At 57.5% G+C, this 14,030-nt stretch overlaps 1 protein-coding gene and 1 non-coding gene across 2 annotated transcripts; both read left to right on the forward strand.

The window, feature by feature from the left end:
* The first annotated feature begins 1,732 nt into the window (after positions 1-1,732).
* On the forward strand, positions 1,733-10,469 carry NOP53 (NOP53 ribosome biogenesis factor). The gene is made up of 13 exons (XM_069458567.1): positions 1,733-1,973; positions 2,345-2,409; positions 4,142-4,250; positions 4,889-5,088; positions 5,478-5,548; positions 6,805-6,900; positions 7,874-7,978; positions 8,060-8,242; positions 8,622-8,797; positions 9,021-9,087; positions 9,847-9,923; positions 10,025-10,081; positions 10,412-10,469. Exons 1-13 carry the CDS (start codon positions 1,747-1,749, stop codon positions 10,416-10,418), a joined length of 1,440 nt encoding a protein of 479 aa, XP_069314668.1. The 5' UTR covers positions 1,733-1,746; the 3' UTR covers positions 10,419-10,469.
* LOC138375194 (small nucleolar RNA SNORD23) lies at positions 9,129-9,240 on the forward strand. The gene has a single exon (XR_011231448.1). It is a non-coding gene; the product is annotated as a small nucleolar RNA SNORD23 (small nucleolar RNA).
* Positions 10,470-14,030: the final 3,561 nt, after the last annotated feature.

A 14,030-nucleotide genomic window follows, 5' to 3' on the forward strand; every position in this document is an offset into this window, starting at 1 on the left:
GACTTGGGGTGCGGGGAGGTCCCCTCCAAGCCTTCAGGGGCGGGGTGGAGTCCGTGACTCAATGCAGCAGAGCCTGGTGACTCAGGCCTGGGCTGGGGGCCAGACCGGCATATTTTCCAAAGAAAAGTTACTCTGGGGCCCTCCCTCCGGGACATCCCTCCCTCCCTCCTCCCACCGCGGGGGCCTGGGAACCAAGCCCTGGGGCGCGCGCGCCCGTGTGTGTGTGTGTGTGTGTGTGTGTCCGCCCTGCCTCTCAACGTGCACTCACACAACCTGGGTACACAACTGGGACACCTGGGACACGTGACACGGTGGACGCACAGGCTCCTAGCAGGGGAAGCGGTGATGCTGCCGTGCGCGCGCGCGCGCGCCCACGCCCTGGGGACTCGGCCTTAGCCAGGCGGCGCGGCCCTGCACCCCGTCCAGCGCACACACCCAAGGCCACACCCCAGCGCCCCGGGCCACGCTGGCCGCGCACTCTTCCCGCCCACGCGCGCCCGTTTCGCGGCTCCCGGCGCCCTCTGGCGGACACCGAGACGCCAGGGGGGCGGGTCGCCGAAACTCCGGTCCGAGGTGGTCGGCGCCCAGGTCCCTGAGGCTTGTCACCTTCCAGGATCCCGCTGAGTTCCACCGTGTGGCCACCGTGTGGCGCCTTCCCTCTCTGTGCCTCTTTCCTTTATGAGTCTAGAATGGCCTTTCCGAGGCCCTGGATCTCTCTGGATGGTTGCCAGGGCCCAACGGCCCCTGAGTTTCCTTCCTTATTTGTAAATAGCAAAGATTAGTGGATTCTAAGATGAAGTCTCAGGGGGCGAGGCGGTTTATAATAGCTAACGTTCAGATGTCAGGCACGATCTTATCACCTCGTTTAATCTTCAGAATAATCTATGAGGCAGATATATCATTATCATCCTTATTTTACAGATGAGGAAACTGAAGCACGGCGCAGCAGCTTGCCCGTGAAAAATTCTCAGTCTGCGCTTCTAGGGTCCTAATAATGTATGTTTTTAACATCCCTCAAATATAACGTTCTGTGCTTCCAGCTTCGACATTCCTAAAGTTCTTTGATTTCTAAGATTCCAGGATTGGATGATTGAGAGGACAAACGTTCTGAGATTGGAACGTGTCTTGGGCCGAATCTGCCACTTACGGTTCTGATTTTTTTCTCTTTTAAGAAAACGAGACTCTCTGGGAGGCCGAGGCAAGAGGATCGTTTGAGCTTAGGAGTTGAGACCAGCCTGAGCAAGAGTGAGACCCCGTGTCTACTAAAAATAGAAAAATTAGCCCGGTGTGGTGGCGCGCACCTGTAGTCCCTGCTACTCGGGAGGCTGAGGCAGGAGGATTGCTTGAGCCCAGGAGTCTGAGGTTGCTGTGAGCTGTGAGGACGCCAATGCACTCTAGCCCCGGCGACAGAACAAGGCTCGCCTCAAAAAAAAAAAAAAAAATGAGATTTAAAAATAATCAGCTTGAGCAAAGACCCCGGGCAGCCGGGAAAAGTGTTTTGCTGAGGGCGAGAGCCTAGAACCTCTGCCCCGCCCCCGCCACTAGGAATCTCCAGATGCCCTAGCAAAGAACGAAGGAGGGAGGAGCTAGTTCTCCTTAACCAAGATGGCAGCCTCCTCGCCCCTTCGCCACTCTACTAAGATGGATCCACCGGAAGTACGTCACGGGAGGGGGTGGGAAGTCTGCGCGCGCATGCCCAAAAGGGGGATTGTGGGGCACCGGCAGCCGAATTCTTCCTTTGGCAAGATGGCGGCAGGAAGCAGCGGCGGTGGTGGTCCAAGGCCCCGCTCGAAAAGCAATGCCGATTCTGGTTTCCTGGGACTGCGGCCCACTTCGGTGGACCCGGCGCTAAGGCGGCGGCGGCGAGGCCCGAGAAATAAGAAGCGGGGCTGGCGGCGGCTCGCTGAGGAGCCACTGGGGCTGGAGGTTGATCAGTTCCTGGAGGACGTGCGGTTGCAGGAGCGCACGAGCGGGTACGTGGGGCGGGACTTCCGGGAGCTGGGCCACGTTCTGTGCGGCCAGGTGCGAGGAAGAGAGTGCTTAGGGGGGTATTCCCGGGAGGCTGAGAGGCACCTGTCCCAGGTACCACCATGGGATCCGACAGGATGGGCTGCGGACTCAGGGTGAGAAGCTGGGGAACTTGATAGAGTTACTAGATTTAGCAGAGCTTGGTGTGTTTCTAAGTGTTAATTTTTGTAAACTGAGTGACCAGGACTTAGCCTAGAAGAGTCCCATGGCGGGAAGAGGGTGCTCGAGTGAGCATAAGAGGAAGGCTGGACCTCGTGAGGTTAAACCTGTACCCTCCCCAACATCTTTGGCTGACGTCTGCTCTTCCATCTCCCAGAGGCTTGGTGTCAGAGGCCCCCAATGAAAAACTCTTCTTCGTGGACACTGGCTCCAAGGAAAAAGGTGAGGAGGGGCTTTTGTGGCCTGCAGCCTCTGAGATCTGTGTTAATGACATAGCTTGGAAAACAAATAACCTGCTAAAAGGGTCAGTTTTTTTTTTTTTTTTTAAAGATCTCAGTGATTTCTTTTTTTTTTTTTATTTTATTTTATTTTTTTTTTTTTGAGACAGAGTCTCGCTTTGTTGCCCAGGCTAGAGTGAGTGCCGTGGCGTCAGCCTAGCTCACAGCAACCTCAAACTCCTGAGCTCAAGGGATCCTGCTGTCTCAGCCACCCGAGTAGCTGGGACTACAGGCATGCACCACCATGCCCGGCTAATTTTTTCTATACATATTTTTAGCTGTCCATATAATTTGTTTCTATTTTTAGTAGAGATGGGGTCTCGCTCTTGCTCCGGCTGGTCTCGAACTCCTGAGCTCAAACGATCCTCCCACCTCGGCCTCCCAGAGTGCTAGGATTACAGGCGTGAGCCACCGCGCCCGGCCATCTCAGTGATTTCTAAGCCTGGTAGGGATCTGCCTTGATGAGTAGGTTAGAAATAAGTTAGGGGGTCTTCTGTCAGCATACAGAAAAGCAAGTCGAGGACTTGCTTGAAGGAATCAGACCTGTTTTAGTTAGTAAGAACAAGAGAGCTTGCTTTAATGAGCAGGTGAGAAACTAGTCTTAACCTGCTTGCTTTAATTTGCCGAAATTCAGGGTCAGGACCTGCTGAAACAAGTGGGGGAGTGAGTTAGGGATTACTTTGATGAGTAATAGGGTTGACATCAACATATAGAAAAACAAGCTAAGAATAGATGGTCTGCTGTAGCGAGGGGACTGAAAACAAGCTGAGAGTCTTTCTGTTGAGCTTGTAGGAGGTCAGTCGCAGGGTCTGTTTTAGTCAAGATGGAAGGACCTGTTTCAGTGATTGGGGTGAAAGGACCCGCTTTGAGGTATAGGAGACTTCGAATGAGCAGGTAAAAGGAGGTAAATGAGAGAGGTCAGCTTTCACAGAAGGGAGTAGATCTGATGTAGGAACAGAAAGGAAAAGTCAGGGACCTGCCCCAGTGGACAGGAGAGGAAGTATTAATAGTTAAAGGCTTGCCTTGGCCAGTGGCAGATCTCTTTAGGGAGCAGAGGAGAGGCAGTTTATGGGTTCGATTTTAGTAAGCAGCAGGGGCAAAGAGAACAGCGATCGTGAGCCTTCACAGGTGATCCCTGTGCTTTGTGCTTCTGAAATAATTACGTTTTCATAACAGCCCAGTGAGGGAGGTATTAACATCCTCAGTTTGGAGGCACAGAAGAGCTTCCGTTCTGACTATGTTTTATTCTAGAGTTTTTGCTTTTAACTGTTAGCCTTTAGAAGTAAAAAGCAAAGCACTCAAGGGATGCTGAGAATCGGCCATCCTGTGCGACAGTGACACCTGACCACCCGATCTTTTCCCTGTTCTGTGGCTGTTTCCCTGCTGTGTCTGGGAGCCCCTCACGTGCGGGGTGGTGCGTGTGATGCCCTCTGTGTCCGCAGGACGTGGGTGGGGTGGAGGGTCAGGGCTTGAGCACCTTGGGTCCCACACTTGGGGGCCTCTGTTTTCCGTTGGGAGCCTGCGGTCAGTCTGGGGACCTCCCAGGTCTGCACTGGGATGACTTGAGATACAAATATCATGGCTCCAATGGAGCTGAAATTGGGGGGCGGGGGCGGGGGCAGTCTTTGGTAGTGAGGAAGCCCCAGGCCTTGACTCCTCCTTTCTCCCACTCCCAGAGCTGAAAAAGAAGAAGACCAAATTCCAGAAAAAGTCACTGCTTCTCAAGAAGCCCCTTCGTGTCGACCTCGTCCTCGAGAACACATCCAAGGTCTCTGCCCCCAAAGAGTGAGTGTCCCAATACCTCCATGCCATTCTTTCACACCAGACCCTGGTCCTAAAGGATTTCTGGGGGAGGGGGTGATAGATGAGGGTGATTTGAAAGGGAGGGTGGGGTCAGATTTGGGCTTTGGGGATTGGAAGGAGTGCCAGGATGCTGGGGCCGAGGCAGGCAAGGATGGGTCTGGACCTGGCTGGGGGCTTTGGGGACAGAGAGGAAGGGAAGGGTGGAAGCCATGTTTGGGAGGCACATCAAGCAGGGCCCAGAGGTTCAGTGCCATGGGGGAGAGGGTGGACGGTGATAGGGAGACAGCCAGGCTGCCCCTGAGATGGGCAAAGGGAAGGAGGAGTGGGTTTTGGGGTGATGCTGAGGTTGGTTTTGACGTGGTAGATGTGAGGTGCTTGGGGGACGCCTAGGACAAGACTATTGCTTGGTCAGTCTGGGGCTCAGGAGAGAGGCCTGCGCTGGGGATGGACCTGGGGAGAGGGGGTCTCTGAAAGGCAGGCTAGGCACAGCCTTCTGGGGAGGGGGTGCTGGGGAAGGAGCTGCCTGAACGGTGGGGGTAGCCTGACTGACTGGAAGGAGGCTCTGCTGCTTCTCGGGCTGTCACCTCACCCACCATACTGTGCCGTCTCTCCCCGGCCAGCATCCTCGCTCACCAGGTCCCCAACGCCAAGAAGCTCCGGCGGAAGGAGCAGCTATGGGAGAAGCTGACGAAGCAGGGCGAGCTGCCCCGGGAGGTGCGCAGGGCCCAGGCCCGGCTTCTCAACCCTCCTGTGGCCAAGACCAAGCCCGGGCCCCAGGACACCGTCGAGCGGCCCTTCTACGACCTCTGGGCCCTGGACAGTGAGTGATCCTGCTGTTAATCTGTGACCAGGGACAGGTCTGTCACGTGCAGTTGTGTGTGTTGTGCACCGTACAAGAGCACAGTGTCTAAGGGGATCCTCTGTGAGTATTGCTTTGACGATCTCCCAGCAGAGTCGAATGTCTTGAAGGGGTGCCCTTTTCCGTTTGTGCTTTCCTTTCCTGAGTCGTGGGGGCTCCTCTACTCGCTGAACCCTGTCCAGACTCAGTTTTGCCTGGTGTTCAAGGCTCCTCAGGGTCTGAGAGTCAGTCCTTCCCTCTCCTGAGCTTTAGTCCCACCTTTCTGAAATCTGGAGGGTCTGGAGGGAGGGGGTCAGGGCCCTCTCCCACACCAGGAAAGCCCCCGGCAGCTGCCCTGCCTGTCTCCACAGACCCTCTGGACAGGCCATTGGTTGGCCAGGACGAGTTTTTCTTGGAGCAGACTAAGAAGAAAGGAGTGAAGGTGAGACTTGTGGGAAGGGCATCCTGGGTGGGGGGCGCCGAGGAGGGGCCGAAGAGCTGGGTCTCAGAGCTGGTCAGTCCCAGTGACCAAGAACCGAGAACCCCCGTGCTGGTGTGGGGCGGCCAGGGTTCCTGTGCCCGCTCCGGTGCTGACTGATGTGGAAAGCCGGCCTCACCTCTCTGTGGCCTGGTCCGGCTTCGGTAAGAGGGGGCTGAAATGGTGCTAAGCTCACGGGACGGTGGGGAACATTTTAAGGGGCGATGCGTGAAAAAGCTGCGAACAGTGCCTGGCACACAGTAGTGTCGTCTGTTTTAGTGTTTGATTTGTAACCGCCTTCATCTTGAGCTGCTGGACCCCGAGGGTCAGAGCCCAGGTGCTTTAGAATTTCTGGGGTTCAGCTTCTCCCTGTCAGGCACTGGGGTGCAGCAAGGAGTAAAGGGGTGGGGGGGGGGCTCATCTTGCCAGCAATTTGGGTTGCGGTTGGTTCTTTAATAGGGGGAGGTCAGGGTGTGGTGGCAGGTCAGCTGGACGTGCTTCAGGGTGGCCAGGGAAGCCCCAGCTGGGAAGAATACAGTACCAGCGGGGTTAGAGACCTGGTGGGGGGAGCAAAGGAGCAAGTCATGCCCGAGATGGGAGGGGAGACCCTCCAGGTCGGGCACAGCAAGTGCAGAGGCTGCAGAGTGGGACCGAATGTTCCCAGAACCTTCAGGAGGCCAGTGTGGTCAGGGAAGGGGTGCAGGCCTGGTGGCGGGGGCCACCAGAGCGTGGGAGAGCAGTGGGATCCCAGTGGCCGCTCCGAGGAGGTTGGACCGTGGCCGGGCAGGCAAGCAGGGCTAGAGACCCTGGGAGCCAAGGGCATGAGGGTAGGGCCTGCGACAGCTCTGCTGGGGCTGCAGGTGACTGGGGACAGAGTCCTAGGGCAGAAGCACCAGGACTCACCGGTAGTTGGTGTGGGAGGAGCTTGGGGGGCATCCAGGTGACCCCAGGCTTATGCTGGAGACCATGGGGGCCTTTGCTGGGTGGAGACCAGGCAGGGGGGAAGGCGGACAGTCTGGAAGTGGAGCGCGCACTCGGGTCCCCTGCAGGTCCTTTGGAAGGTGTTAATCCCATTCATGGGTGTAGCTCTCGTGACTTGATCACCTCCTAAACGCCCCGCTTCTTAATGTTGGCGGTTAACTTTCGACATACGACTGGGGGGGGGAGGCAGGTTCAGACCGTAGCGTGGTCTTACCCTGCCTGGGCCATGTCTTCCCCAGCGGCCACCGCGTCTCCACACCAAGCCCTCCCAGGCTCCCGCCGTGGAGGTGATGCCTGCCGGAGCCTCCTACAACCCGTCCTTTGAAGACCACCAGGTACGCAGCCCCCAGCCCTGTCCTCACCTGCGCTCCGCCGCCCAGTTGGCGCTGCCCTCGCCAGGAGCGGGCCCTGCGCTGGCTGGTGCTGGGGTCTCAGATGCGACCAAGGCAGCGCCGGCCCACTGTCCAGTGTGGGGCCGGACCTGTTCCCGTTTAACAGGCATACATTGAGTACAGGTGTTGCCAACAAAGGGACAAAACCCCTGCCCTGGAGGAGCACCGTTCTAAGGGACAGGTTACTGGAGGGAGGTCAAGGTGATTGTCGTAGGGGCAGGAGGCTCATTTGAACGGTGTTGAGCGTTCGTGCAAAGGGCTCGGCCAGCCAGGAGCAGGCGGCGGGGGCCTCGCGGGCAGTGGCGTCTGCAGCAGCAGCAGGGTCGCTGTTCCAAGGGCAAGGTTGGCCCCGAGCGGAGGACGCACCTAACTCTAGTGCGTTCAGCTTGGACTGGACAGGGGAGGGTGGGCCCTACAGGACGGGCGTCAGGATCGGTCTTTCCTGTTTCTGCCTCCCCGTGGCTGCTTTGCGGAGCTGTGGTTTACATACCGCGCAGTCACCCGCTCATAGCGCGTGATCTGGTGGGTTTTAGTGACCCGTGTGCAGCCAGCACCTCAGTTAATTTTAGAGCTTTCTCATCATCTCCCCAAAAGAAACCGCAGGCCCATCAGCCATTGCCCCCCAATTCCGTCTCCCTTAGTCTTAGGCAGCCACCACCCTGTCTCTAGGGACTTGCCTGTCCTGGACAGTTCACGTAAGCGAACCTGAGGCATGGAGACCAGGGGCTCCTCACAGATACGCAGGGTGGCTGCAAGGGTGGGGGGTCCGAAAGCGCCCTCTGGTGGCCGTAGCAGGGTGGGAGAAGAGGAGGGGCCAGGCCAGGGGCTGTGGGCGCTGGCGGGGAGAGGTTGGGGGTAGCAGGGTCAGGCCTGTGAAGTCCCAGGCGGTCCTCACCCCACCCCTGCGTCCTCACAGACCCTGCTGTCAGCAGCGCACGAGGTGGAGCTGCAGCGGCAGAAGGAGGCGGAGAAGCTGGAGCGCCAGCTGGCCCTGCCCGCCGGGGAGCAGGCCGCCACCCAGGTGAGCCACGCCTGCCCAGCGCCCGTGTCCCTCCCCTCCCCTCCCGCTCCCCGCCCCTGACTCCGCTGCCCTGTCCCCCAGGAGTCCACGTTCCAGGAGCTCTGCGAGGGGCTGCTGGAGGAGTCCGATGGCGAGGGGGAGCCGGGCCAGGGCAAGGGCCCCGAGGTCGCAGAAGCTGAGGCCGGCCTCGCGCCCGCCCGCCTGGCCACCGCTGAGAAGAAGACGGAGCAGCAGCGGCGGCGGGAGAAGGAGGCCCGCAGGCTGGTGAGCACCGGGTCGGGCTGCCCACGGCCTCTGATCCCCCCAACCCCGTCCTGCCACCGGCCTGCTCTCCTTCCCCGAGCCTGCACTTTGTGCTGCGTGGCATCTTCCCTGCTGCTTTGTCCGCTGAGACCTGTTTCCCAGCAGCCCCTAGGCTGGGCTGGGGGTGCAGGGGTCCCCGGTGTGCTGTGAGAGGCAGGGAGTGGGGAGGTTCATGGACCGCAGAGAAGGAAACGGATGACCAAGGTGGTTTCAGAAAACAGCTGTTCTGACGGCACTGGAGCAGCTGGTGATGTGACCAGGGACAGGGGTCGGGAAAGGCCAGAAGGCCCCCAGGGCTGGCTGGTGCCCACTGGGCCTTAACCCCACCCTGTCCCCACAGCGGGCACAGCAGGCTGCGGTGCGGGCTGCCCGGCTCCGGCACCAGGAGCTGTTCAGGCTGCGCGGGATCAAGGCCCAGGTGGCCCGGCGGCTGGCGGAGCTGGCGCTGCGGCGGAGGCGGCGGCAGGCACAGCGGCTGGCCGAGGCCGACAAGCCCCGCAGGCTGGGGCGGCTCAAGTGAGACCCGGGCTGGGGGTCCCCGGGGGAGGCTGGTGGGGGGGAGTCCAGACCCCACGTCCTGACACCTTCCTGCCTCTGCTAAGGAGGCCCCCTCCTGAGAGCCCCCCCAGAGCCCTGTGTTCTCAGAGGCCCACCCTTCCCCGGGAGTGGGCTTTGGACTTGGTGTCCCTGGGCCCTGCCAGGGACCGAGTCCCCCGAACACCTGCCTCCTGCTGTCCAGGTATCAGGCCCCCGACATTGATGTGCAGCTCAGCTCGGAGCTATCGGACTCGCTCAGGACCCTGAAGGTACTTGCTTGGCCGGGGCAGCGTGGTGCTGTGGGGGTCTGTGCCCAGTGATGACACCCATCCTTGCTCCCCGTGCCCCCCAGGGGCTGTGGGCGACACCTTGGCTGCCCCTGGGCCAGGCTGGTTGGGGCCAGTGCCTGGGGGCTGAGGGCACAGGGTCTTGCGGTGGTGGTCCTGGGGTGAGGGGCTGGGTGGTGGTTGGGCCTGTGGCCCTCATAGGCCCTCCCAGCTGGGTCCCTCTTGCAGTCCCGTCTCCTGGCCCCCGTCTCGACCCTCTTCAGGACTAAAAGGGTTTCCTAAAGCTCAAAACGGACTCTGTTCCTCCCCCAGTTCAGAACCTGCTGTGGCTCCCCAGTGCCCAGAGGGAGCCCAGCTCGTCCCCACAGCCACAAGCTTGCATGGCCTGGCCTTGAGGATCCAGCCAGCTGTGTCTCCGTGGGCCGTGCGCCTTCTCCCTGGGACCTGGCCTTTGCACTGTTGTCCCTCTGCCAGGCCTTCCCTCTTCCACTGCCTCAGCAGCCTCCGTCCTGTGGGTTCCTCCATGCCCAGCTGAGAGGCAGCCGTGGGTCGGTGGCCATTGCCCCCCAGGACCGAGCACCGTGAGCTCGGGGCCAGGCCGAGTGCCCGCTGCTCTGGAGGCAGCGCTGGGGAGACTGAATGAAGGGCCTGAGCCCCGCTGGGACCCCCCCCTCCCAGCGTCCGAGGCCCTCGGGCTTCTGCCAGGCCCCGCTGAGGCCTCCCTCCCTCTTTGTCCCGCAGCCCGAGGGCAACATCCTCCGAGACCGGTTCAAGAGCTTCCAGAGGAGGAATATGATCGAGCCTCGCGAGAGAGCCAAGTGAGGGCCCTGGGGCTGCGGTGGGGGTGAGGGCATCTGGAACCCACCCCTGAGCTTGGCGAGGTCCCGGGTCACCAATGGCTCCTTTGTCCCTTCTCCAGGTTCAAGCGCAAGTACAAAGTGAAGCTCGTGGAGAAGCGGGCGTTCCGGGAGATCCAGTGAGTGGGGCCCCTTCTCTGTCAGGGCAGGCTGGTCTGCCTCTGACCCGCTCAAACTGAAGGAAAGGACCCCTTCTCCTTCCGTGTGGCATCTGCCGGGGCCCTGGGCCTTTCCTCTTTCCCAACCCCAGCAGCTGTGGCCAGCGGTTGAACAGCGCCCTCTTGGCCAGGCCCGGGGGAGGGTCAGCCCACCCGGAGGCCGTGAACCCAGATTGGGGCTGGGAGGGTCCCCAACGGGAAACTGAAGGGCAGAAGGGAGCTGTCAAGTGGGCAAGGACGTGGGGCCCTCTCTGTCCTCAGCCCCTCTCAGCCCCTCTCTTCCGTCCCCAGGTTATAGCTGCCGCGGCCGCCGGAGCCCCCCCTTCAATAAAGCACCTTGTGACCGACACCTCGGGCTGCGTGTGTGACTTGTCTCTCTCCCCCAGGCAGCTTCTGTCTCGGTGAGGTCTCTGTACATCCCCCTTGGGGTGCAAGGATGTAGGTGCCAGAACATTCCTTTCCTCCAGGGTCTGGTGAGACCCCAGGGCGTGTGGAAGGGCTGTGAGCCCACCGAGTCACGGCCCATCTGACAGTGAGGCCATTACAGGGGTGGGTGGGTCCTAAAAGGACAGTAGGCAGGGCGGACAGGGCGAGCAGCGTGCCCGGAAGTTGCAGGTGAGGGGAGGCGAAGCTGAGACCACCCTGGATTTTCTCCTGCCCCAGGTGACGGAGAGCAGCTCCTGTCACACTGACGGGGGGAGGGGAGAGGTGGCAGCAGCTGGCGTCTGCCAGGCGCCTGTTGTATTTCTAAGCAGATGCATTAACTCGTTGAACCCTCACAACCCAGTTAAGGAGACTGTAACTGTCCCCATTGTAAAGCCAAGGAAGGGCTGGGCGTGGTGGCGCTTGTAATTCTAGCACGTGGGGAGGCTGAGGCGGGAGGATCGCTCGAGGCCAGGAGTTGGAGGCTGCAGTGAGCCGTGGTTGCACCACTGCGTCTAGTCTGGGCGACAGACCCTGTCTGTAAAACACATAAAAGATTAAAAAAAAAAAAGTAAGGAAACACATAAAATAAGGTTTATTTTTCCTCCCTTTTCCCACACCTATTTTTAGAAGATTTCTTTTAACCTTTATAAGAAACGAAGGACCCTGTTCTCACTGTAAATCATTCACTGCCAAGCAAACGTATGACTGTCACCCTTGACCTTGGCCTTCCGTTCGCATCCACGCCCATCTCCTCTGAGCAGGGATCTGTCCCTGCAGTTTGGGGTGAATGATTATGTTTTAATGTGTAATCCTACTAAATTCCATGTACTTGTGAAAATAGAATAGTTTCGATTTTTCTGTTTCCTGGGACCACACCACACGTGGTTCTACAGCTGGCTTTTTAGTGCCTCTTGGAGATAATTGTGTCTGGACACTGCTGCGTAGGGTCCTATCACATCTGTGTGGGGTGCTGCCCAGCCAGGCCTGTGCTGCCCCTCCTGAGTTGGAATGGATGTCCCTGTCCACATGCCTTTGCAAATGTGCCTGCAGGATGAGTACTGGAAGTGCATCTCTGGGCCAAAGGCACGAGTATTTGTAGCATGTCATTTGATGGATTCAACCAAATTGCTCTCTGTAAAGGCTGTATTGTTTTAGAGACAGGGTCTCACTTTAACGTCCAGGCTGGAGAGCGGTGGCTTGATGATAGCTTATGGACAGTAACCTTGAACTCCTGGGCTCAAGTGATCCTCCTGCCTCAGCTTCCTGAGCAGCTGGGACTACAGGCACATGTCACCACACCCAGCTATTTTAAAAATTTGTAGATACGAGGTCTTGATATTTTGCCCAGGCTGGTGTGAAACTCTTGGCCTTAAGTGATCCTCCTGCCTCAGCCTTCCATAGTGCTGGGATTAGAGGTACGAGCCATTGTACCTGGCTGCTGTGCTGATTTTTATTCCAGTAGCACAGGAGCTCACTGATTCCGCATTTGCCACTGTGTGATCTCTCTCTCTCTTTTTTTCTTTTTTTTTTGAGACAGAGTCTCACTCTGTTGGCTTGGCTTGAGTACCATGGCGTCAGCCTAGCTCACAGCAACCTCAAACTCCTGGGCTCAAGCGATCCTCCTGCCTCAGCCTCCCGAGTAGTTGGGTCTACAGGTGCACGCCACTACACCCAGCTAATTTTTCTATTTTTAGTAGAGATGGGGTCTCGCTCTAGCTCAGGCTGGTCTTGAACTCCTGAGCTCTAGTGATCCTCCTGCCTCGGCCTCTCAGAGTGCTAGGATTACAGGCGTGAGCCACTTCGCCCAGCCTCACTATTTTTATTTTATTGTGCCTGGTTACCAGTGAGGTTGAGCATCTCTGGCCATTGATATTCCTCTTCTGCACTGGTTCAAACCTTTTGACCATTTTCCTCCTGGGCTCTTTGTCGTTTTTTTGTTGCTTATTTATAGTAGCTCTTTATTTATTATGGATCTGAAGTCTGTCATACGTGGTCCAAGCCATTTTTCCCAGGTGGTTTTGCCTTTTGACTTTGTAGGTGGTGTGTTTTGCCAGGCAGAAGGGTTTAGTGATTTTAGTTTTCTGTTAATCTTTCTTCATGTTTTATTATGGCTTTTGGGAAGGTTTCTCTAGGACAAAATGTTTATAAAAATAGAGCGAGTAATTTATAACAGAAATGGGTGAAGGGAGAGACAACATCAGTGCTTCCCCCACTGTATCCCATAGAACATCGTGATTTTAAAGGAGCTATTTTTGCTCTTCCTCCTCTCCCATCTTAAATAAAAATAAAGGAAATATTGTACAGATAAGAAAACAGCTCTTTATGTGTGTGGGGGGAGGGGCAGGGATGACAGGCAGCAGGCAGAGGTGAAAGCCATGTGCCAAGGAGCGTTACCCCCGGCCTCTGACCCAGTGAATCCACGCATGTGCCTGAAGGAACCTGCTGGAAATCGGGAGGAAACTTCATGGCCAGAGATGGCTGTCATGGCATCTGCAGATACACCGATACGTGGGGGTGAGGGTGGTCACAGCTGCTCAAGGACAAGTTCTGCAGCCTGGACATTCGCAGCGTCCTCGGGAAGTTCTTGGTACTTAAGTGCCTGGGGAAATGCGTCCATTCCCACGTGTGCACAAACGGAGTCGGCAGCACAGGCACGTCTGTGGGTCTTGGTGCACTTAGCGTTCCATTTCACACCTGAATCTTGCATCAAAAGAAGAACTTAGAAGTCCAGAACTGTAGTTAACGATTTGCAAGCTGGAGCGCACTAATTACTGCAACTTCCTTTGCAATGTGGAAAACAATAAGGTGGGCTCATGGCCAGATGGGGGGTGGACAAGTGTCCCATAAAACAAGTTCAGGGTAGAGTCTAAGTGAGGGGGCTAGGAGTGTTCACAGGAAAATTCTCAACTTTGTTGTTTGAAGATTTTCCTAATGGAGCAGGCACGTTGGGATTTGCTGTGATGCTGATGCAGCTTAATGCATAACGAACGGGGTTTCGGGGCCGTGTGTTTGCACAGCTCTCTTCCCAGGCCCTGCACCTGCTCTTGAATCTGTAACTTTGTTGTTTTTCCGAAAGAGGATCCCCCAAATTGTAAAGGATTCAGGCATCACAAAACCTGGATCTGCCTCTGATTGTGAGGAAAAAAATCAAAAGGACTGTCAGCCGATCGGGAGGTACTTCTGTGCTGCCGAGTGAGCAAGACTTGGCTATTGAAAGGGATCACGACTGTCTGCAGGCAGCAGCACAGCCCTGAGTCCGAGTCCCAGCTCTGTTACATGCTGGCTCGGTGACCTTGTGCAGGTCACCCAACCTCTGCCTCAGTGTCCCCATCTGCAAAATGGGCGTATGGGCCGGGCACGGTGGCTCACGCCTGTAATCCTAGCACTCTGGGAGGCCGAGGTGGGAGGATTGCTCGAGGTCAGGAGCTCGAGACCAGCCTGAGCAAGAGCGAGACCCCGTCTCTACTAAAAATAGAAATTATCT

This window comes from Eulemur rufifrons, chromosome 24 (genome assembly GCF_041146395.1).
Source record: "Eulemur rufifrons isolate Redbay chromosome 24, OSU_ERuf_1, whole genome shotgun sequence".
NCBI lineage: Eukaryota > Metazoa > Chordata > Mammalia > Primates > Lemuridae > Eulemur > Eulemur rufifrons.

Coding starts and splice junctions, on each gene's coding strand:
- NOP53 (XM_069458567.1), top strand. CDS start 1,747: ATGGCGGCAGGAAGCAGCGGCGGTGGTGGTCCAAGGCCCCGCTCGAAA. Junction 4,251..4,888: donor AAGGTCTCTGCCCCCAAAGA/GTGAGTGTCCCA, acceptor CTCCCCGGCCAG/CATCCTCGCTCACCAGGTCC. Junction 5,549..6,804: donor CTAAGAAGAAAGGAGTGAAG/GTGAGACTTGTG, acceptor TGTCTTCCCCAG/CGGCCACCGCGTCTCCACAC.